The sequence below is a fragment of the Alosa pseudoharengus genome, unplaced genomic scaffold (assembly GCF_046254945.1).
Source record: "Alosa pseudoharengus isolate Yale_2024_CS ecotype anadromous, Long Island Sound unplaced genomic scaffold, YU_APseudo_1.1 YU_APseudo_1.1_scf_6, whole genome shotgun sequence".
Lineage (NCBI taxonomy): Eukaryota > Metazoa > Chordata > Actinopteri > Clupeiformes > Clupeidae > Alosa > Alosa pseudoharengus.
Genome location: NW_027468848.1, coordinates 30,794,986 through 30,819,898, shown reverse-complemented (window position 1 = coordinate 30,819,898; position 24,913 = coordinate 30,794,986). Strand labels below are relative to the sequence as shown.

Below are 24,913 nucleotides of genomic sequence, written 5' to 3'. Positions count from 1 at the left end.
CTGAGCAACTGTTTATCTTAATTACTTTCCATTCTGTTCTTTCTTGTCCTGTCACTGTGATAATTGGTACTCACAGTTATATTTTCCAGACTCAGTCTTGTGCTCTAACAATCAACATCTACTAATGGGTGGTTTATATACAGTAGTGACAACAAGTTCTTTATACCTACATGTAAACACACTCGCACTGCAATTACATTCATCAAGCTGAAGTACTTAGGGGTACGAAGGAGGTGACCTGCATTTATTTTGAAAGCATAGCGTTTTTTCACCTTGTGGGGACAGGGACTTCAGTCAGGGCTCCCAGCATGACAGCCTGCTGCAGACGCACAAAGGCTACGAACGGAGCGTCCAGGAAGTCCACCTCCCCCACCAGCACATTGGAGGCCTCTGCGTCTCTGGGCAACTTCTTCATGAACTTGTTCTTCAGCTGAAGCCACGCATATAAAACACACACACAGACACACACACAAACGAGCACACACACACACACACACACACACACACACACACACAGGAGACGGGACAGGAGAGAAAGGCACTGTAAATCTGCCCAGAATGAATAGCATGAAAGGTAAAGCAGAAGGTGAGAACAATGCATGAGTTGACAACCCCTGAAGCGGCACACAGTCTAGACTGCCCAGGAGGTTACAAAACAGACTGTCTGTCTGGGGAACATGGCTCGGCATTTTCATACATGGGGCCCACCTGCATCCCAGGGCATCTGTGTGAAAACATGACCGCCGTGGTCCCAGCATAACTCACTCACATAAAGGCCGAAACCATAAGTAACTGAGCTGGGGCACCGTTCCCTGGGTGTCTTAGGGCGGGCGAGTGTTTCTTTTATCTCCACTGATTGATTCAAGGCCAGACTTCCAAGGAGATGGCATTCACCTACCTGCTGGAATGGACTCCCTCTGACACAAAGTCCACAATATAAAGTTTATAGACACACAACAATTGCCTCTAATCATTTATCGCTGTTTTAATGCTGCAAAAAGTCCGATAACGCTTGATGTGTTAGTTTTGAAGAGCACAACATTAATTTCATTTGAGAGATATTGTTAAACTAAATAAAACTAAATAAAATGATGGCAGATACTATTTCTTTTCATTAAATTAAGACCGTTGAGAACCAGTGAGTGTCAAACTCTACTGTATATGCTTGTATTGATGTGTTAAGGGATCAAATAAGCTCCCATAGTGAACTACTGGTATTACTGGTTCTGGGCCTCCATGCTGGGCCTCCATACCTCCAAACTAAGAGTTTAACAATGAATTCACTTTATTGGATCACATCATGAAAGAGGCCAGCCTTAACGACCATGCCATTAATAATAGCAAACACAAACAACCAAAAGTAAAAAGGAAGAGCACTTCAAAGTGTTGCTGCCCGACCTATCAACACAGCGTCATAAACGAGTGAGAGGTAGAGCAAAAACGCGGTGGCGCTCTGTTACTCATTAACGGCCCCGAGGGTCACTCCACCGGCCCCGGCCGGCAGTGGAAAACATTCACCCCACGGAGGTCAAGGACATTGTCCGCCCCGGGACAACAACTACAGCTGTCCTGGCCCGGACCACCTGGCCTTCCTCCTCCTCCAAGCACGGCTCGGGGTCGGGGGTAGGAGGTCACGCGGTCAAAAGGGGGCGCAAGTAGAGCGGAGACCCTGCCTACACGCTCGCTCGCTTTGCACAGTTGGTTGAGAGAACGAGGCAGGTGTGATAACATAAAACTGCCCAGAGCTATTGATTTGGTCCTTGTAGAGTGCATATTTAATGTGCATTGTAACATAATGATTAATGTACAAGGCCACACTTTAACCCGTGTTTTCAGCAAATCCCAGTTGTAATAGTAACTAATAAGTGTTGCTGCCTTGACATGGAGAAATGACCAAAGACTTCCTTAGCCAAGTATCTGTGTAAGGGGGCATGGCTTTCTCAGATGTGCTTTTTAGTTCAAATAAGTGTGTTAGGGGATGGATTTAGCATGGAAACCATGTTTTCCATTATATGAAGCAAAATAATAACTAAGTCATGCATGACTACCCTGGCTCTGGTTTTACACTTTCACACACTTTCATTGCCAATCAATTCATCTTTGAACATTCAGAATATAAAGTATATGCAAATTTAACTGCCCCTTTTCCCTTTCAACACAGATGGTGCTGGCAGACGGCACATGTTGCAGTGAGTTGCAGTGGCTATTCTGTAATAGTTGATAAGCACACAATTTACCTTGAAGACTTGAGTAATGTCACTAAATCTCACAGTATCTAGGTTTTGCCCTAATGAGAACACACAGCCTAGATGTCAAAATCACAGCCATGTGCAATATGATGGATGACATGAACCACTGGAGCACCGGGGGCAGGAATTACGCCGACATCCTCCATGTCTGCAGTGAGCTGGCTGTGGCAACAAGCAGAAGCAGGGGCCAAATGAAATTTCTGAATGGCATTAGAGTCAGATTATGGGCCAAGATCAGCACCATATGAGCGAGGGAGGGAGTTGATTAAGGTCTTAGGCCAGGAAACTCAAACAACCCTGGGTGCTGTTGATGCCGCTGTGGCCAGACAGACGCAGGCAAACTGACGCTGACGTCAGAGGGGTGGGGGGGGGGGGGGGGGGGTTGATTGGAAAACACAAACGCGCATGGACACAACTATGCTGGCATGCAAACCCAAACACAATGACAGAGACACGACAAAGACACATATCCACATACCATCCTCTCTCTCACTCTGGGTTTGGGTTGGGTACATACAAAGTGCCTCTCTCTCTACAGTAGTAGTACTGTCTCTTCAGTAGACAGTAGGTGCCATCAACATCCGTGAACTCCTGACCTTTCGGCTCACCTGATATACACCTACCACTTTCCATTACTGTCAAACCTGGCAGTCGGCAGGGCCAGGTCAGACTGGTCAGCCACTCCTGGCATCCTGCGACATTGAGAGGCTCACAGTTGAGCTGTCTGCTCCTCAGGGCGCTAATCCTTATCACCTAGCATCCGTACTACGCTCCACTGACACAGTTTGCCAGCCAGATTACACCCACCAAAACACTTTAAGTGAAGTCAAATCCCTAACCGTAATCTACAGTGCATGGCTTCCAACATAAGGAGCATTACGGTAAGGATTGGTTAAAATGTATAGTTGTTTAGTTCCTGAAAGAGCTTGCTAGTAGCAATGGAATGTGGGGAAACAAGGCCTTAGCAGAAATAAAATGGCTGTAATAACATTTCAGCATTTCAGAATAAGACAGGATAAGTTTCTGTACTTCACACATTCACCTTCTGGGGGCAGTGTTTTGTGAGAGTAGCTGAAGGAGACTTTCTGTTCTTTTTTTCCTGAAAGTCACTTCTAAATCTCAACGAAAGTGTAGTTACATAACAGTAGAGAAAAGCTGAACGTGGAGTAATGGCACTGTGCCTTGTTCTAATGTTCCGGTCAGTCTATGCACACACATACACGCACACGCACACGCACACGCACACGCACACACAGTCACACTCACACTCACACACACACACATACACACACACACACACACTCTCACACACACACACCCACATACACACACACACAGACAAAATGTGCAGCAGCCCAAAAGTGCACAGAGGGGTGGAGGAGTTGTTGAGCTGTGAAACGAGTGGTGAGTGGAGTTGTATTTGACAGTGCAGAGAGAGCACACAGGCCCGGAGCTCCCTTAGGACAAACGCTCCGCCCCTCAGTTGTGCTCCTGCCCCTAATCAGAGCCAAGGAAAGATACTGCAACATTCTGATTCATGGCTGTTTATGAGGGACTCACAGAGTTAAAAAGTAACTCACTGACAATGAATGAAGGTCACACATTGACCAACGAAATCAATGCATCTGTGTGAGACAAGTAAATCACAGAAATGTCACCAGAATTACGTCGGAAATGAAGGTTTTTCTTGTGAATCATTCCAGATTACACAATCGTCTTACGATAAAGTCACAGGATGACGGAGTATGGCGTCATGATTGCGCTTATCAATCAATCCTGATACCCAAAGTGTTCCAGTAAAGCACATGGTTTGGTAAATATTGTTTTCCAAGAAGTGCCTAATTCTTCCATTAGGCAGGTAATGAAATTTAAAAAAAAAAACATTTGTATGTCTTCTTGCTACAGTACATCCCATCAAGAAATATGCTTAATGTTCAAGAAATATGCTTAACGTTACACAATTATTTGACACTGGTGTCCCACCACCCCTCCACACACACCACTCATAGGACACACTGCAATGACATCATCAGCTCAGCGGATGAGAGAGTGGTGTGTGATGGGGGAAAGGCATCGACAGCCTCACACATCATCCCACGGGGGTTTGACGCAAAAGGGCTCTCCCCTGTCAGAGCCCAATCTGTCCAGCTTTCCCGAGCCACCTGACCCAATTCCAGCCTACTCTTCGCAGGGAAGCAAGAGGGTAAGGGGAAGTTCTGCTGGGGCAAACGGCAGCTGTCAATCACTGCTGGGTCAAGCCGAGCGCTTGCGAATAAAATAGGCCATTACCAGAACATCAGAACTACGGAACACGAATGCACCAACACTCTGATGTCAGTGCTAAAGGTCTGCTGGACTCGTCAGGTTTTATGTCCTCCGTGGGAGTCTGATTACACTCTTTGTGTGATAAAAATGCCAATGCCATCCCGTTTACAAAGGAACTCTGCAACAATATCCCACACAATGATTGTGTCCATGAACTACCTACCTCTCTATTCTCTGTGACTCACGGCTTCCTGTTAAGATATGTGTTATCAGCAAATGTGCCACTTTCTGCTTATTGTTTATTTGTTCTTATGCTATTTATCATACGGTTTTCTTCTCTGGTGTGCAAAGTGCAGCCCAGCTAAATATTTAGTAGATCGCGAGCTTTATCAGTTATCTCTTTCTCACGGGCGATAACTGAAATCTCGTCAACTGTCAGATATCCTGCCAGTGGAAAATCAGGGGGCACTATGCATGTGCATACTGAAGGAAAATAGACCAAGAACCGATTGACCCGGCACATGGCATGTGCCACCCTGACCCGTGCTGGTGGAGGATGGGCCACACTGGTGGAGGCTGACTGGCTGTGTACCTTGGACAGGTTCACTCATCCAGAGAGCTGGGGTTGTGGTGGCGATGGCGTTGCTGAGTAGTTCCAGGAACTGTAAACCAGATTGAGCTACTCCGCTTTGTTTTGCTCCGCAGCTCCGCATGACCTTATCATTACAGTGCATGAAAATGTTATCCGAAGGCTTCTTCTTCTTCTTCTTCTTCTTCCCACCAAATTTCTGCGTCTAATTAAATAAAAAGCTTTAACCGTTTACCGTAGAAACTTCGTTCAAACTTTGTAACGTAGGTCTTCAAAAGGGGGGAATGTATTTTTCACTTTTGTAAACTTTTTGAGATATTAATAAAAAACAAGCTACAGTAAGCCTCCTCTACATACTTGCTGCACACTGCCCCCCACCCTCCCTACATACACAGCACATTGTCTTCAGGATCTTCTCCAACACACATCCTCTACATACGTACAGCACACTGCTCCCATCTACCCACACACACACTACACACACACACACACAGTCACTGCTCCACTCCCCTCCCGCCCACACACACATCTTCACTGTCATCACTCACATACATCATACATACAGTACTCTGCTTGCAATAGTAAGTCCCTTCACCATACTTGCAGTACACTGCCCCCCCCCCCCCCCCCCCCAATACACAGCACATTGTATCATGAGAAAGCTTCTCCAACACACATATTGCACACTGCCCTCTCCCCACATACACAGCACACTATCCCATCTCCCTTGTCATTCCCCCACACACACCAAGACCCCTGGCAGTTGGGTTAGCCCCTTGCGCCGTGGATCTGCCCAAGGTTTCTTCCTTAGTAAGGGAGTTTTTCCTTGCCCCTGTTGCTCTTGGGTGCTCCTTGTTGGTGCCCCCCCCAATCCCAATCCTCCCCCACCTTTCTTATGCAGCCCTTGCCACTTAATCTACTAAACCCCTCTTCTACTGCACTTTTTACCCCCCCCTCCCCATTAATGCACAAATAGGCTGACACCAGACATAATTTCACTGCATGTCTTACATCCAGTAACTATATGCATGTGACAATAAACGTCCTTGTATCCTTGTATCCTTGCCAACTGTTTCCAAATAAAAGTTGGTTTTGCATTTTATGTTAATATACAGTATGTTTATATTTTCATGCACTGGTAATTTCCTCGAAATTACATTTTCTAGTTCATATCTGAAACCAACATACTAAGACCTGTCAGACGTAACTGATGTTATGTAATGTCATGTAAAGAAATGAAATTACAAACAAATGTTTAATGTACGCTAAGTACTTACTTAATACTCAACCACTATACTGTACTGGTCCACTACTGATTTACTGGTGTACTACATGCAGAGCAGTTTAGCATTTGAAAATGTGGTTGGTGGTGCCAATGCATCAGTAGACTGTAGAAGGACACTCTATAGAGGAAAATAGGAAGATGAGTAAAGATGATTTTCCTTCCCATCTTCCTTTGTCTGGCAGAATTGCTGTCATTCTAGAAGGAGGCAATGGGATTCCGAGTGTAAAGGCTGTGAAGAGACTCACCTGATCCTTCTCAGGCTTGTCAGAGATGTCATTCATACTGCTGGAGGATATATTCCTGTGTGCGGTGGCAGGGCTACCTGAGAAAGCAAACAGCCAAGCATGGTTATAACCAGCTGTGAAACAATCCACCCTCCCTTAAGAAAACCTACCCCAGGGATAGAGAGAGCAAAGACAGAGGAACTCAAGAGGAAGACAGTGGCCCATTTCACTCCAGATGCAGCAATTAAGTAAACAAGAGGAATAGCTGGCCAAAAAAGAGCACTAAGAAACCCAAGCACCTTGCCCACCATAACCTGAAAATCTATTTGGTAATCTTGCTTTTACTAATGTGTCTATTTACAGCAAAACATCTAATATTTTTAATTAAAGGGGTGGAACTCTTGTACAAGCCCTTTGGGCTTCGTTCCCACCTTGCACCATTGATGTAAATGTGTGCTAAATAAATAAACTAAAACTAAACTAATCTACTATAATGGATGACACGCTTACTAAGGTATGCTTTAATCTGTTATCCTTTATTCTGGTTTCCAATTAAGTTGCTGCCCTACTCAAAAGCATTCATCTTCCTCATATTCACATCATAACAACCTTTCTGATATTTACTCTCATTAGCTTGTGTCTTGGTCATTTTTTGCGTTGACACAGCCCTCCAACATCTACTTCCCTCACAAAATGTCAAACGTTCACAGCTCTACAGGGAGCATGCTGTCATTTTCAAAGTCCCTTCCTCCCTGGAGCCTACGAAGAGAGAGTGAGTGCAATTAACAAGGCTAATGGCAGGCAAGGTGGTCCTCACAGCAGGGGTGACTGTATTAAAGCACCTGAACCGGAAAGGGTCATGCTGCAGAGGATATGATACAGCGGGCAGTAAGAGCCCAAAATACAAACAGAAGAAGGCCAAGAGTGAATCAGACGCCATTGTGCCAACATGCTGCTAGGATCTGGTGCCACTTGTCTCCACACAGGTTTATGGATGGACATGGTTTTGGATGTCAGTTTGATGCAGTTGTTTGGTATATAAAAATTCTTTACATGAATGTTTACGAAAAAGTTGGAAAAAAAGGGGAAAAAATTATGTGTACTGGACGATTGCTACTGCTAGTGATGGGAGATAAAAAAAGATACTACTTGCCATTTTGAGAACATTGAGAACTGAGAGATTAATCACTTTCTTGAATTTCTTGGAAATTTACCAGCGAATCTTGAAAACAGAGATTAATCACGCTGCGTTAAAACTAATGGGGCGGAACAGTCTCATTGATCTTGTCCAATCATTTACAAACGGGGGACCTTGCAAACACTAACTTTAAGATGTGATAACCTAATCGATGGGGGAAAAAATGATACTCCAATTATGTAACCGTGAATTGCTGCTACAGTAAATCTCCTAGAGCACAATTGGGCAAACTGGATTACTGTATTCTATGATGGAGGGATGTGATTGGGTGATCCTGAGACACACACACACACACACACACACACACACACACACACACACACACACACACACACACACACACACACACACACACACACACACACACACAAACACACAAACACACACACACACACACATACACACAAACATAAACACACACACACACAATCACACACCCTATGGGGATGTTATGTCTATGGGACACACAGGTGGCAGAGAGGTGGCTAACTGGAAGTCCAGTGAACTTACTAAGCCATCCCATGCTCGGACTCCTCTGGACTGGCATCTCCTCCTCGGAGGTGCGAGCCGTAAGACAAGGCACAGAGTTTTCGAGAGGACTACGGGCTTTTGAGTTTTAGTGGCAGAAGCGCAGAGCAGGTCAGTCAGGTTGCGAAAAAGCAAGACAAATAAAGAGAGAGATAAACGAGGGAGGGAAGGATGGAAGGTAGGAAGGAAGGAAGAAGGAGAGAGAGTGTTGACAGGGGGCCTCAAAGCCAAAGCCAAAGTGTCTGTTAGACATACGTAATTAGAAGTGCATGTTACAGAAGCTGCAAGTGAGAAATCAAATCACACAAGTGCTAAGTCAAATGACCTGATTGACTGGCTGATCTTATGAACTTAACAAATTCAGAATGGTTAATTTAGATGTTTACTGAAGAGTTTTATTGTGTTTGGTTCTTTACTGAGAAACTTTGATATAATAATATTAGATTATGTGATGTTTGCTCTAGATAATGGCTAACTTTTATGAGTGTTATATAATGTAGTTACTAAATGGTCTATAATTGTAGTAGTCAATAAATCATAACTCTATCTTGCTTATACCAGGAGGACCTTGCTTTCAAGGTTCTTTACTATTAGCCAATTAGCATCCTTATGACCTAGCCAGTTCAAATCAAGTCACTTCCTCTTCAGATCCATGACACTTCACATTGTGTGCACAACATTTAAACAAACATTTACAAGTGAACACATGATCATGACACATCAACTAAATCAATGTGTTAAGCACAACATATCATTAGCACAATGACAATATCACAAACAAGGGTTTTACTTTTGGTGTTGTCATTGTAAGCTGGCATCATCAACTCCTTCAACTCAAGTGATTATAGCAATGTGCAGGTTTTTAAAAAAATATCTTTCAAGGAGAGACTTGAGTGATGTGTGCTGTGTTGAGTGATCATAGGATTTATTTGCAAATTCATTGTACTGCAATTTCCCAATTATTAACCAAGGTTTATACATTGAATTTGCAAAAAAATTTCAGCTGTGAGGTTAATACATGGGGCGGGCTATTCACGGGAATGCATTTCTTTTCTTTATTCTTCTTCATGATTAAAGGTTAAAGGTAAAATAGTTTACTTTTGACAATCAGTCGATAGTCGATTAGCTTTCCAAATTTCCAAATTTGAGTTGAGTGGTTCAATGCCATTTGTTTAATGGTAATGATGTTACCAAGATCAAGACACAAACAGCAGACTGCTTTCATCAACAAATCACAAAAGAGTTTGAACCACTGGCAATCAATATGATCTTACAACGCAACATGTCATTCAAATTGTATATCATCATACAGACAATTATCACTGAGATTTGAATAGAAAGCAGATCGTTCATTTGTGTTGCTTGGTGGCGCAACAGAAACAGAAGATGGATCTAAATGGGTCTGTATCTGTGATTCATCTTCATCTTTCTGAGTGAGTTTCTGGTGAGGAGACACTAGCTACAGGTCACACAGCATGGGGGGGGGGGGCGTTCTGGTTTACTTAGATCTACTGACATTATGGAGGCATAACTTTGTCATCAACATGGCATAGCAGATGTCATACCCAGTCATAAGGCATCATGAAAGTCAATATCCAATGTAATTTAATGTTATGTTACGATTATAAGTGTTGTGACAATTTGGATGCCATCTACCATGACAAGCTTACAACATGGTTATGTCAGTGTTATGAGGTGTTACAATCTTTAATGTGAAGTATTGTTGATGTTCTGCTAGAACATCTTTGGACTTCTACATTAACATAGGGGGTGCACAACAATTCTGATCTTTTGTTTCAGATGGGATTCCAATCATGATATCATGTTATGTCTATCCAATACAACTCAAATCAGCAATTCGCATGTGGGCATGTGCAAACTCTGAAATGTTTGTTAAATGCTACATTGATGCTACTGACTTGAGAAGTAATGTATGGTAGATAGGGTTAATCTAGGCTTGCTCTACTTCTAACCTACAGTGCCATTCTGGTGTATGTGGGTAGGGTGCAACTGCGGAGGGGTGGGGGGTGGGGGGGGGGGTTTGGCTGTCCTGACTTTGGATGGATCTTTGCATCCTACAAAAGCCTGCTACTCTTTGCACCCCAAGACCAACACTTGAGAGACTACAGGGACTAAGTATTTCCCTAAATTAATAATGATATAATTAATATATATATAATTAATAATAATTAATATCAATAACCTTAAAAGCATATGGGGAAAATAAAAAAGCCATGTGAACAAAATAAAAAAACTCAAAATAAATGGCCTGAGTAGAAAAAGCGAGTGGCTTTGTTTAATAAAAATGAGAACTGCACCAAACTGGCACCTGTATTACCATTGTCCGTGTTGGAAAACAGCCTACTTGCGCTGGAGACCGTCTTGCCAATATCAGCGAGTGAGCGAAGGTTGGACTTCTTGGTCTGGTGACGGTGTTTCCTCAACAAGGTGTACATCACCTTGTCTTTGAGGTCAGCCTTCAACTGACCGTTCTCTATTTGACTGTCCGTGATCATCTCTGCAGAGAGAAAAAGAAAAGAGACATATAGACAGAAATTGTGGTATGTACTAAATAGATTTTCTGAAAACATGTTGAAAAAATAACTCCTGAAAATTGTCCAAAACACAATCAGATACACCAAAAGAACCAATCACGGCAAGGCAAGGCAAGGACATGTTCTCAATTCACAATCTTTAATCCCACTATCACATCGTCCTGACAGGGGCATTGTTAAAGTAATTCAGCACATCGCAAATCACCAATAATCAGATCAGCGGTCAGGCCAAATGGTCTATTTTAAGCCCATCCTTCAGAGTATGAGTTCTCATGAGGTTCTAGTTGGGTATGGGATGGCACCCAAGAGTCTCTGTCCAGTTCCAACAAAAGTTTCCTATTTTTAAAAAGAAGGTCAGGGCTCGAGCATGTGGACGCGGGCTCTCCTCACTAAGTGTCTCCAGTGCTAATGACCGAGGCGTCAGTGCAGCAGGACTGTTGGTGTGTGTGTGCGTGTGTGTGTATGTGTGTGTATGTGTGTGGGCCTGTGTGTGTGCATGAGTGTGTGTGTGTGTGTGTGTGTGTGCAAGCGTGTGTGTGTGTGTGCAAGCGTGTGTGTGTGTGTGTGTGTGTGGTCTCAACTCGTCTGAACCCAACAGATGACTTTGCAACTGCTAATCGGAGGGGACGCCTCCTGTGTCCCTCCTGAGAACCCTCGGCTGTAAATGAGAAGCAAGAAACGCATCATTTACAAGGAGGAAATTGAGGGTGGCACTCCAGACTCTCTCTCTCTCTCTCTCTTTCTGTCTCTCTCTCTCTCTCTCTCCTAGTCACATACCCTCCCACGTTGTTTCCTTCTTTCTCTCTCTCTCTCCTTCCCTCTCTCTCTCTCTATCTCTCTCTCTTAGTCACATACTCTCCCTCGTTTGTTTCCCCTCTCACATTGTCTCCCTCTCTCTCTCTCTCTCTCTGTCTCTCTGTCTCTCTCTGGCCTTATTCCCACTGAGAGGTTTCAAACTTAAATGCCACTCTCTAGGTGGGAAGCTATGGGGAAGTATATGTATAAGCGGCTGGCCTTCACTCAGCACCTGTCAAACCATGTGTGTAGAGGGCACACAATGACTATGGACAGGCCTTTAAGTTCTGTAAGAACTCTGTGGGGATCAGCTTCCGTGTACAGTTCCTAGGCAACTACATAGAACCCTGCTTACAAACCAATGCTAAGATTCTTTTTAAGCAAGAGACCAGTCTGACCTTGGAGCTACTTTGACCTGAGCCATGGTCAAGGAAAGTGCGTGCCTCGGGTAAGGTTGCTTTTTCTCCTGCACTCAGCAGAGGCACCCACCCAAGAGCCTTTTGCCCTAAAATTTAACTGAATGGTGGAAATGCACTAAATGAGATCTATAAAAACGTCATGACTTGAGGGGGGAGAACTGACAAACAAAAAGAGAGAAAGAGAGAGAGAGAGATACAGAGAGATACAGAGAGATACAGAGAGAGAGATTGTCTGTAGGGCTGCAGTGCCTGCATTAGATCACACAAGCTCCGTACTGGAGCCCGGCCAACTCTGGGCTAAGCCACCCTGAACTTTCTGTTTCCATACCCACCACACGGCAACAAAGTGCACCATCAGAACCGTCAGGCAAAGTCGGGCCACCTATTCCCAAACCCTGTACCTCCAGCCCCACCAACCTGGGGTCGCTTGGGCCTCCCTATGGCACTTCGCCCTCTTCCCTCCTCCACCTCCATCTTCTTCAACTTTCCCCTCCTACCATATTTTGGCTAGTAGTTATAATGTCTACACTCTTATGCTCTAGTAATAGTATTGACTGAAGCAGTAGTAATTCCTACCTAGTAGTCTCCTCTGCTCTGTAGCTTGAATGTTATTCCTCATTCTGTAAGTCTCTTTGAATAAATGCTAAATAAGTGCATGTAAATATGTAAATGATGATGAGTATGATGACTACAGTGGCTGCTTGGATGGCTTAGATCAATACTGTTCACTCTAGATGGCTTGTATCTGTTTCTGTTTCTGATGTGCTTTCAATATGTCAGAATGTCTGTACTGTCATACAAATGGCCTTTCGGAGGACATTAAAGTTTTATATCCCCTGAGCCACCCTAGAGGGCATCCCTCCCAACGGGCACACACTCAGTCCCCCCCCATCTACTCACCCACCACCTGGGGCAGTGTGCTAGCCTCCAGGTCCAGCAGGATGGTGCCCTTCTCGATGCACGTGCGGAGCTCGAACAGGCTGTGCAGGGAGAGCGTGGCCACGTGGGGCTTGCTCCATCGCTCGCCCCCCTTCTCCACCTTTTCCTCAAACTTGATCCACCTGTGAAGGAAGACAAGCAAGGAGGTCCAATTACATGAGGCTCAAAAGAAACAGTCTTGCTGTTTGGTTCATGGTTTTATCTGTTAGGGTGAGTACAAAAACATTTTAAGGTAAGGATTTAGGGCTAGGACTAAGGCTGAGATTTGTGTGTACAGTAGACACAACGTAGGATTAGCTGCTGTCTGCACAATATCTGAGAAGTTTGGCTGTCTCTTATATATATTCTATTTTGTAGACAATTTGTTAAAATTCTTCAATAGCTATATAAAAACACTGGCTATCTAAAGGTTTCCAACATGCAGAGAGGCCATTATCACTCCTGCAAAAAATAATGGTCTCGTAATGGTTCAGTAATAACCGTTCAGGGTGTTACTTCTCAAAAGCTTTTACTTGCAGTGCAGTGTGAATGACATAATGTTAGACACGAAGGATGACTAATACAGAAGGACTCACTTTAATAATAGTTTTAATAATAGAGTTTTTCTAGTCATTCTTCGTGTCTAACATTATATCATTCACACTGCATGTGTGGCATATAAAGTAATACCAGCAATACCAGCAATGTACTCAGCAACACCATGAAGCATCATCATGCCTCAGGATACTACACAATCTTTGCCTCAGGATACTACACAATCTTGATTGTTAGGCCTGCTGTATTGCCTCAATAAAGCATATTCGAAGTCAAAATCACTTCCTCAACAAATACACCTACATTTACAGTGACACTCATTTCAACTTAGCAGCTGCAATACCACAGCAAACAGAGATGGTACTGTATGTGTGTGTGTGTGTGTGTGTGTGTGTGTGTGTGTGTGTGTGTGTGTGTGTGTGTGTGTGTGTGTGTGTGTGTGTGTGTGTGTGTGTGTGTGCGCCCATGCGGATGCTGATGGTTTTGCCAGTCACTCAGCAGTGTTAATCACCTCCCTGTGAGCGTGACATGAGCTTGTGCCACAAACGAGCGAGGCGCCACCCAAGCCGGCTGTTTGCGCCCTGCTGTAGCACGGCACCGCCAAACCACTTCCACCACCCGGGTTCAACCGGCTATGGTGCACAGGGCTACTGTACACAGGCGGTGTTGTTCAGCTGAGGAGCCAGGCTGTTAGTGCCCCTCAATCTATCACTGCATATTTGCCTTTATTGTGCTGGGTGACAATTTTGACAGTGGATGTTTTTGGTTCAGGGGAGAGGAGGGTGAATGCTATTCGCTAGATCACCGGTCAGCCCTTACTAATGACCGCCATGTTAAAAAGGCCTAACAGAGAATTTGGGCAGCTTGGAATGGCGACTGACTCACTGACTGACTCACTCCCTCATTGAGCTGTGAGATCAAGTGGGCTGAACTGAATGGGGACGAGGAGAGGGAGAGATCAGGCCTCAGATGTTCTGAAAGGGGCCTGTCCGTAATTGAGGGATGATGAGGGAGCCTCGTCTTTCTGTGAATGGTGACCCAACCCCCTCACCCACACCCCCTACTCCCTTCCACACACACACACACACACATACACACACACATAAAACACACACATACACACACTCACTCAAACACTCTCTCACACACACACACACACACACACCTGTCACACACAAAACACGCACATACACAGCCATTACGACTCCACTTATCAGATGAGTTACTCTAACAGTGTGTGTGTGCGTGTGTTTGTGTGCATGGGGGTGGGGGTGGGGGGGGGGGGTTGTTAGGTGAGAACTAGATGCAAATGTGCAAACTTGAGGTGTTGATTAATCTATTCAAGAGACACCTAGTGATTCCTATCATGAACTAAAAAAATCAATTTTAATCCTCTTACCACACAATGAGAGCCCCATAGGAGTGAGTGTGAATATCCCTTAGGCGCTTCCTTGGCACGTGACCCTTATGTTTGAGCAACTTGGCAGTGGGCTGTGCCTGGTCACTGGCCAATGCACCATGCACGTGCAGAATGTTTAATTCAAAATAATTCCCTCAGCACAAACAGACACATTTTTATGTGGCAGCCATGTTTTTACATTTCCAGAGAGTACTTTTTAGAGAAACTATTTAGGAATTGTTTGCAGACTCAATGCCTTGTTTGTGTCTTAAACAAATGCAGTGCGCAGTTGACTTCCATGCGGCAAATTTGACTGGCTCATTCTAATATGTAAGCATATCACATTCTCCCTCTGAATTAATAGCTGCAAGTATTCATTTGTTCTGCCTAATAGAATTTCACGGAATAAAAAGATACAAGTATTTTGTTCCCAAAGAAAACACGCCATCTAGTTCTCAATTATTTTAACATGATTTTTTGCTATCAAAAGTCATTTTCACTAAGAAGCATTTAAATAGTGATTCAGCATATTATCCTGCAAGGGGGGAGGAGGAATCAGATCCATGCTATGTTTGCACCCACTCTCAGAGTGCAGTGCCAATGGCTAATGTTGACAGACACAGTCGGCCTCGTGTAATAGATACCAAGCTCACTTGTTGACAGCGGCCAATGTTTGCAATGCTGTCCTATAAATCATCTAAGCCTCCTTCAATAATGTGGTGCTGAGCCAAAACTGCAGCCTGCACGATATTTGCGATATTTGGCTACTCTATCTCCAGTGACGTTAAATATATAAATGAACTTTATCCCCGACTACTGTTGGCTCAGAAATGACAGCCTCTCTAGTATCAACAGTAGCATCAGTATGAGAATAGGATTTCTTAGGTGCTCTCTACAGGGAGCAATCCATCTGTTAAACTGGCAGACACAGGGTTATGTTGGAGTGCACAGCAATGTCACCAGAGTGTCAAGCTCCAGCAAAATGTTCTCATGCAGGAAATGGGCTATTTAAGAGCTACAGTTACAGCTTCATTACACACAGTAGGGACATTGAGTTGTGGTTTTGGGTGAAGCTGGGTGAAGTGAGGGGCAGAGAGTTGAGTGACCTGACCCATGGGTGAGGTGGTACTCTTACCTGGCCGTCTCCTTCCACTCCATATCCTGACCATCGACGGACAACAGCTCGTCCAATTCGGTGAAGAGCTGCGGGGGCGCCGGGCCATCGTCCTCCTCGCCCAGGATGAACCGGATCCGCTCGGCCGCCGGTGAGACTGCAACAGGGAAAATACTGCCTTTTAGCGACTGGCCAGCAGGCGACATGTCCACCAACACGGGCTTGCACTCGTCCCCCGGCACCCCGCCGTTCATTTTGGCCTCGGGGACGGGCGCCTTCCCAGGCGGCGGCGGCGGGATCCTCACCACCACCACGGAGTCCCCCCCCTCCCCCTGCTCCTGCTCCTGCTCTGTGTCCTGCTCAGGCTCCTCAGAGCCACTCTTCTCCACATTGTTGTTGTCGGATGCCTCCGGATCGCTATCCATCACCCCAGTGTTCTTTCCCAGTGAGACGGGGAACCCAACCACAAAAAAAAAACAACTAAAAGAAGATGGAGGAGTGCTACGTTTTTTTTTTCTCCCTCAAGGGGGACTTGATGTGAAGGGGCACGGTAGGGGTACGATGATCTCCAACACCGGCACAACCCCCCCCTGCAGCCTTAGTAATCCACCTGCAGCCTCATCAGCAGAGCCCCTGGTTGAGTCGGGTGTCCTCTTGTCCCTGTGAGCAAGCACTCAGGGGAAAAAAAACTCAGGGGTCCCCAAAGTCTTCCCACTTCCCAACAGACCGCCCCCAGCTTTTTGAGGTCCCAATCCAGATATTGCTTTGAATGCCCACCCCCATGACCCCCCCCCCCCCCCAATTCCCTGCCACCACCATTGCTTACCCCCACCCAACAAACTGGGCCTGATTGCGATTGGCCCCTCTGACTTGGCACGGTGCCCCCCAGTCCCTCATTAACAATTAGGAAATGTTTCACAAACTGTTCATTCTTCGCAAGAGGCCTGCGCTTTCCTTCCCCCTTGTCTTTCTAATTTGAATATTTAGTCAGGCATCAGTGGCCGTGAAAAAAAGGGCTCCCTGGCGAGTTGATACATAAATAAAACTAGCTCTGTCCAGTCTTTTGGCCTGTTATTAACATAAATATGGACAGATCGCTGGTGCTGCGGGCTTTCATTTAAAGTTTGCTCATTTATGGAAATCAGAGATGAAATAACATGTTATGCCATTGCATCTTCAGACTGGAGTGGCGGGGGGATGTGCCATTTAGAAATGTGTATTAACTATGAAGAGCGGTCATCTGCCCTATCGGGTTGTGAAGTAGTCCTACTGTAATTCCTCGAGTGCGCAATCCATAAAGTATCGTGACAAGCATCTGACACACTTGAACCCTCGATAAGCTGTCAGCACTGCTGCAACATGGTTTTCTGGCAGTGTGACAAGTGGTTAAAACAAAAGGTTCCTGGGTCAATAAGATTCCTTCACACACCATCATCTCTCTCTTTTTTATCTCTGTCTCTCTCTCTTTATCTCTTTGTCTCTCTCATTCACTTACTCACTCTCAGATCTATTCAGTGGTGATGGCATCATCACTGAGAGTTAGTTGGCGAAACTCACTAAGTGAAAGGTTGCGTAAAATGCCTTTGATCGGCTTGACTCCCACAGTGGTCACTGCCATGCATCTCCGCTCTGAGAGCCTGTGCTTTCTAGACACAAAATTATCAGAACTCTAAACTCTTGCACTCTGGCATACAAAGCCCAGGCGCAAAAGGGGAGAAAATAAAGTGCAACCCATGGAAAGTGAATGGGTGCATTCGAGGTGAGAGATGGTAATGTTCTTAAAAAAATGCTGAAGAGGGCTGTTACATAAATGCTTTAAGGAAAGAGGGAAAAATAGGTTGCACAAGTAAGGAGCCTTTTTGAAGATATTCATCATAATCATCGTCATCATCATAATCATCACTACAAAAAGCAAATCCCAAAAGTGGATTATGTCAAAAATGATGGTGAGCTTTGAAATTGTGTTACTGGTTAAAAAATCAGCCAATGGCAATGGCTATTTTGGGTTTGGTGTGTGTGTGGGGAGGGGGATGTTTTTAGCACACTGTCACAGGAGGAAGCTATTCCTAGGATGACAGGGAATGTTTCTGTCTACTCTCTTTCAAAGAAGGACAAATCTCTGCAACAAAACCACTGGACTAGAAGTAACTATCACTGTGACTCTCTCAAAAAAGTCTGCATCAGAGTTAAGCCTTCAAATCACTGTTACAACTAACACTACTAATGCTATACTATGAAACTGTAAACTATAAAACAAGTCACCAGTACTTTTCAGGATTTAGCTCTTGTACTTGGGCTGTTGACACTCAAATCCTTTTCCTTTATTCTACAGTAAACACTTAGCTCAAAGAAACATAAACACTAAGAACAATAAAAAACAATAGATGATGACAGCAAACCATCCATGGGATGATTACGTTTAGACGTGGCCGGCTATTTTCATAAACAGACATTTCATCCTCTCCGTTTTCAAAAATAACATTGTGCACAGAAAAGTTTTCATTTATGCCATCAAGAGCATGCCAAACCTGTAGGTGGCAGGTGACAGGTTGCACTTTTGGCGCTGGCGCATAGGCCTAATGTGACGTTGGCTAACTAAACCTCTGTTTTAGTCCGTTTACATGCAAACGTGCAACCGAAGTTTTCCAAAATCTCCATTTTTTTTTGGGGGGGGGGGGGGGGGGGTTGTCGTCTAAACACCACCTAAGTATTCTGAGAGTGGCAAATGTGTCCCCTCCCTTTATGCTTAACTTGTCATTGAGCACTTAATCAAATCAGTGATTAAAGACTTGTGAGGCGTGTCTTCAGGATAAGCTTCTCATATCCATTTGTGCAAATCTGAAGACAGACCGTGACTTGTTTGTTGCTTCTCTGACATTCACCAATAATCATACTTAATAATCAATCTCACAGAAAATTGGCCTAAAGGTGTTGGTATAGCTGCAGTCCTACCTGGTCAAACCAGCTCTAAAAAGCTTTGCTTTATTGCAGGCTTGCATAACTATGAAGAGGACTTATCCTTGCGTGTTGAATAGTCTTGTCAGCTGAAACAGATACAACAAGTGTTTAAATAAATGACAGGACTCGTTATTCCTATTGTTGCGACACAATCGTGATTGGTATGCAGAGGGACTAAAATGGCAGGACCTTATTCATGATCACTGGTTCTGCTCATAAGTACAATGCAAAACCTTTCCAAAAAGGCCCTGAGCTGAAATCCATCAGTAGTAAGGGGATGCTGTGGCAGTGGTTGGCACAATGGCACACACAGCTTTGGTGCTCAAGGTTGCTAAGAGAACCTGAGGTCTAGGAAAAGAGATGGACATTGAGAGTGTGTGTGTATGTGTGTGTGTGTGTGTGTGTGTGTGTGTGTGTGTGTGTGTTGGTGTGTGTGTGTGTGTGTGTGTGTTGGTGTGTGTGTGTGCGTGTTGGAGGGGTAGTTTGGAGAGAGGTCCAACATGGGCAAGTATGCAGGGCCAGGGCGAGCAGGCACGGACAGAGCGACAGATAGAAATGAAAATCACACAGTTCAAACACGTTTCAAAGCCGTGTGCGCTCCAGCCAAGAGCCATGGGCCCCCACACAAAGAAGACTTTGTCTCCGCACCGGGGGCTCATGGGAAAAAGAGAAGGGGAAGAATGCTCGCTGTCCGAGTAGCGGGAGAAAGAGAGAAAGAGAGATAGAGAGAGGAAGAAAAAACGAAAACGAGAGAAAGGGTGCTTAGCAGAGCTGCCACTCTCAGCCGCCTCAGTCCCAGTCTCCATCTCTGCCCTGCATGTTGCCCACTCTCGGCGAATACCAATATCTCCATCTGCATGAAGCCTTCCCAGCACTCCCCTCTACACACCGGCGTCAACAACTCAACAACAACTCCTCAGCTGCATTCATTCACAGTCCCTTCTGAGACAGCACTATGACAGCAATCGCAGCCACGTAGGACGCTCTCAGAGCTGCAGAGGTGTGCAGAGCAGGGTACCAGGCGGCCGCGGCGGTAGTGCTGAAACTCTACACTCACTTAGCACGTCCGCACCAGCACATCTGACAACAGGGCACGAGAGGCCGGTGGTGTTAAGTTGCACACATCTGAGAGTACACTGTAGCCATGTGACATGCAGTGTTTGCTGGAAAGCTATAGAGTCATGTTTAAGTTGGCTCTGCTTCTTTTGTGCGAGCACGGTGAAAACCTTTTTAGGAACTAGAGGGACTGGTTAGGGAAACCCTGCTGCTCCCACAGAGTGTGTAACAAGTGCAGTAAAACATTACCCTTCCTCTAGTTACTGGAATGCATGCCTTCACAACTCAGTGAGATGCACCCTGCGATTACACTGCAGTTGTATATGTAATGTATTAAGCATTGTACTATTTTGAGTATTTCATTTAAAACTGTAGATGCTAATGTAGCGTGTGTCATGAATTGCTGGTTTAACTGCTTTTAAGATGTACTTACACACTCTTTGTTTGTATCCTTTTGTATGACTGTACTGTATGATAACATGCTGATTTAATAGTGCTGTCTGGGGAAGTTAAGGCAACTACGCCTCCACACCATTTAGCATCCCCAGCTGAATGAGGCAGGTGTATGTGAAGCATTGTGATGGGTCAGTTTTGGACGGTGCAGTGACACCCCAACACTGGCACTACGTGGGGCAGGGTTAGCGAAGGCTGACCCCTGAACAGCTGCAAGCCTGAGCTGAAAAAAGACAATGACACTCCTTTGTGCGACCTCCTAGCAACAAACACAAGCTGGAAGCTCCCTGTATTTGCCACATATCACTGCACAATGAGTGTTTGAAGTCGACTTCCGCTATCAGTCACAGAGTGTGTGTGCTAAACAGTGACTGGGCTGCCAGAAAGGCTGTTTGTGTCGATTAAAGTAAGCTAAGAGAAGCGCGAATTTGGCAAAGACATAGCTTAGCGGCTAAGCACCTCCTCCCGATACTAGCCAGTGTTAGCGATCGAGGCAGGTGTGCTCTCAAATCTGTGTTTCACCAAAAACCAGCCAAGCATAACAGTGCTTGGGTCATTGTACAAAGTACAGAGTAATAAACTTCTTTCAGCCGCACAACTTGAGCAGACCACTGAGTCAGGAATCTTTGACGTCGGCAGTCCAGCCCTCCATTAAGGAGAGCGGAGCAGCTCTCTCCAGTCACCGATGCCCACACATCAACGGGAGGCTAATCATTATCCCAGCAGGACTTAAGTCCAAAGCCCGCACTCTGTGTGGGCGCAAGTGGGTAAAATGGCCCATTAGACTTCCAGGTCGCTAATAACACGAGGTAGCATGGGGGCTAAGTGAGCGCTCAAAGTGGCTGTTGACATTTCAGCAACGGCCTTGGGGAGGCGAAGGGATTGGGGGGTGAGCTGGGAGGGTGGGGGGGCACGCAGCGAACAGAGAGCACTTTAAAGGTGTCACATGACTGTGATCAGACAGGGCCTGTTGTCTTTTGTTCGCAACACAATAGCGTGGCTGAGATTGTTGATTGTTCTTTTGGACCACGACTGCCCTGCCACTCACCGGCAGGCTTCCTGCAAACGATACACAGCATAGGAAAAGAAAAGCACTGCAGACTGAGGCGAAGGAATTACCTCAACTTGAGAGAGGTTGTTTCAGCATACATATCTAAGGGTTTTTCTCATCTCTGAAGTACTCTGAAGTAGTTTTGAGGGGCTCTTGGTCAAACAAGGTAGGCCTACTGTCGTTTAGTTTGTGCAGTTGCCAGAAAATAAACTTCTGTCTCAAGACAAATGATCATCAATTGGCATATGAACGAGTACCACAGAAAACAGATAATCCAGCTTTTGAGCTCCTACACCCCCAACTGATAAGTACACACCATTTTCACAGGTAATCTAACAATGCAAGAAGAATGTTCATTTGTCTCCCTAAATGGAGAAACTCCTGACTGTTGAGAGCTAGTTCAGCCTGCTGGCTGACATTTTACAAAGAATTCCATCTCCGTAACTAAGAGTTACGAAAAATAACCAAACAGTGGGTGTATAACCATACTGTAAACAGAGCTCACACTTTACAGTGATATATTACTCACAGGGCTGAAAGAGCCAGTGGAGATAGATCTGGATCGGAACTTGACTCTAGCACATTCCATGACAGAGGCAACACAATAATTTGTGCCAATGAAATGTGCCACAGATAATGACAAACAGGCTCATGTTTTTTTAACAATGGTTGTGTGTGTGTGTGTGTGTGTGTGTGTGTGTGTGTGTATTTCTGTGTGTGGGGGTGATGCGAATAAGAAACCATTAATTCCAGACCCAGTCACAACAACAGCAATGAGATGCTGTCTGTTTTCAGTCTCTAGTCCTGCTGGATCTGGTTGCTAAGACACAAGCTAACCCAGATATTTCCATCACGTATAGCCCATTGCCAAGACCTCGGACCACAATGTGGATTTCACTTCACTCACTTGCTCATGTAAGACCCAGCATAATCTTATCTCAGAATCAATACTATGTCCACTGTGGCAAAGTAACATTCACTACAATTGAGAACCCCCAGGTTAGGCTGACCCCTGTGTGAGAGACCAGAGAGGGGTGAAGCACCCTGAGATTAGACAAGAATGGTCAGGCATGCTTCCAAAAGGGAGGCCACTGGTACTCTTACAGTGGTTGATGATTGACTGTTGAACCTGACAGGTCGAAGTTGCAGGTTTGGTACCCTGAAGACCCAGGTTGGAGACCAGGTGAGGTGACTGCTGTCTTCTTTCCTTCAATCCACATATATATTCAATGAAATGACTCTTACAGTGCACCATGTAAGGTTCAAACTGTAAATGTGCCTTGCTCTGGTTAGCCTTATCTCTGTTTTGGTTTGAATGATTTTAGGGTCGTTCTCCCTGCCTCAACATACTAAATAGACATTACAAATGTCAGATGGACATACACATATACAAAGATAAATGTATGCAGCCACCATACACACACAGACACACGCTACCACCTACACATGGCAGACTTAGGGTAAAGAAGGAGGTTAGATTAGCTAATAATACCCTGTGGGGGGGAGACTAAAGGCCTTAGGGAGGATTACTGGGGCTGGCCTTCAGAGGTCTCAGAGAAACATCCTGCTCAGCAGGGGTCCGACCGACGACACCCACTGACACACTTTAATATGGGTCAGCCGCACCGGCCGAAAGGGGTGGCTACTCGACTCTAACTGCTACCCCACTACTCTCGTCACTCTCTCTCTCGTTCACTCTCTCTCTCTCTGCATCACTCACTACATCTTTCTTTCTTTCCATCTTTCTATCCAGCGAACAATCAATCTATTTTCTGATCCTGCCCTGTGTGACATCCCCCCACCCTTATTCACTACATCCATTTTGCACTGTGTCTATGTAAATGGTGGATATCAGGCATCCACAAGGTGCGCTTTTGTCTGTGGATTTGAGGAGCATAATATAACGCATGCAATCTACTTTCGGAAAAAAAAAGGGCGAAGCAACATGAGTCAGGGCAACCCCCACCCTGATGCCACCTCCATATGGGTGTGTTTGTGTGCTAGTTGTTAGTTTAGTTTAGCCCCTGCACGCTACGCACTCTCTTTTGAATGATTTACAAACACAATGCAGACACAGTCATACGGGCCCGCATGTTTCACCACACGCTCCGTCCACCATGTCGCTGCTATTTTTTTCACCATCATTTTGGCAAGTGACACTTTCAGGGTGAGGCGAAGCTGGCCTTTTTGTTGTTGATACAAGCGCCTTAATTCCAAATGGAAATTCCATGGCGACTGGCTGTCGTAAACAAACAGCCTCTCAACACCGTCGTCATCAGACGGTGGCAGCGCCTTCATCTTTTGCCCCTTCTGCGGGCCGAGTATTGGGTGCAAACAAACCCTCTCATCTTCAGGAGACATCAGCATATTTTGCTGCCAATAGAATCTGTTTTTTTCTCCGCTATTTGGGAATGACACACAGTACCTTGAGAGTTGAGGTTTTCCATGAGGTGCAAAGTGACCACAGGGTCTTGTGTGGAGAGAAAGAGAGACACACACACACACACACACACACACACACATATATATACACACAGACAAACACATGCAGAGATAGAGAGAGAGAGAGAGAGAGAGAGAGAGAGAGAGAGAGGGATCAGAAGGAAGAGTTAGGATCCATACAATGAGACATATGATGAGAACAGGGGGATAGAAAGGGACTGAAAGAAAAGGAGCGTGGGGTGGGGGGGTTAGAAAGAAAGGAAGAGTTAGAGTCCAGATAATGATGCAGCGGGAGGGAAGGGGATAGAGAGGGACAACGAGAAAGAAAGAGAGAGAGAGAGAGTTTCCACAAGTTTGCCGTTGGCTCCCTGACAAACAGTTGAACTCGCCTGCACCCCAGCATGTAAATGAATCCGTGACCAGTGTCCAGACAGTGGGCACACTGAGGTGTCTTTGATTCGGTCGGAGGGCAAGAGGACAAGAGCCAATCTCCACGTCCTCACGGACCCGCCACTGTCACCCACCATACCCCAGTCCAGCACACAAGCAAGCTGCCAAGCGGCCATCAAGAACTGCTGGGAACTGCAAGCTAGACCTGCCTTTGTTCCCTTTCTCTCCTTTTCTTTTCCTTTCTGTTCTTTTTTCTTGCCTCCTTTCTTTTCTTTTTCACACGCCTGCGATTAGAGAATAATAGTCAGCATGTTCTAGAAAGGGGGGAGGGAGGGGGATCACAGGAATGACTAACGTTGGCATGCACAGAGCTGCGGTGCCTTAACGCACCATGGGCCTGAGTCAGCACACGCACGGACAATCGACAGAAATACTGCATAATCCACTTCCAAAGTGTCAATACACTCTCG

General features: G+C 45.3%; 1 protein-coding gene across 2 annotated transcripts in view; it reads right to left on the bottom strand.

Annotated features, from left to right (window-relative positions):
* The window catches only part of slc4a4a (solute carrier family 4 member 4a), a 59,098-nt gene that overhangs the window by 20,444 nt on the left and 13,741 nt on the right, over positions 1–24,913 (bottom strand). The window contains exons 5-9 of one of the 2 annotated variants that reach the window (XM_076271448.1): positions 16,115–16,250; positions 13,008–13,168; positions 10,677–10,856; positions 6,634–6,710; positions 273–430 (exon numbers count right to left, since the gene is read on the bottom strand). In XM_076271448.1, coding sequence (XP_076127563.1) covers positions 273–430; positions 6,634–6,710; positions 10,677–10,856; positions 13,008–13,168; positions 16,115–16,250 — 712 coding nt within the window. The remainder of the gene's footprint in view (positions 1–272; positions 431–6,633; positions 6,711–10,676; positions 10,857–13,007; positions 13,169–16,114; positions 16,251–24,913) is intronic. The other variant, XM_076271449.1, reaches the window with a different exon arrangement.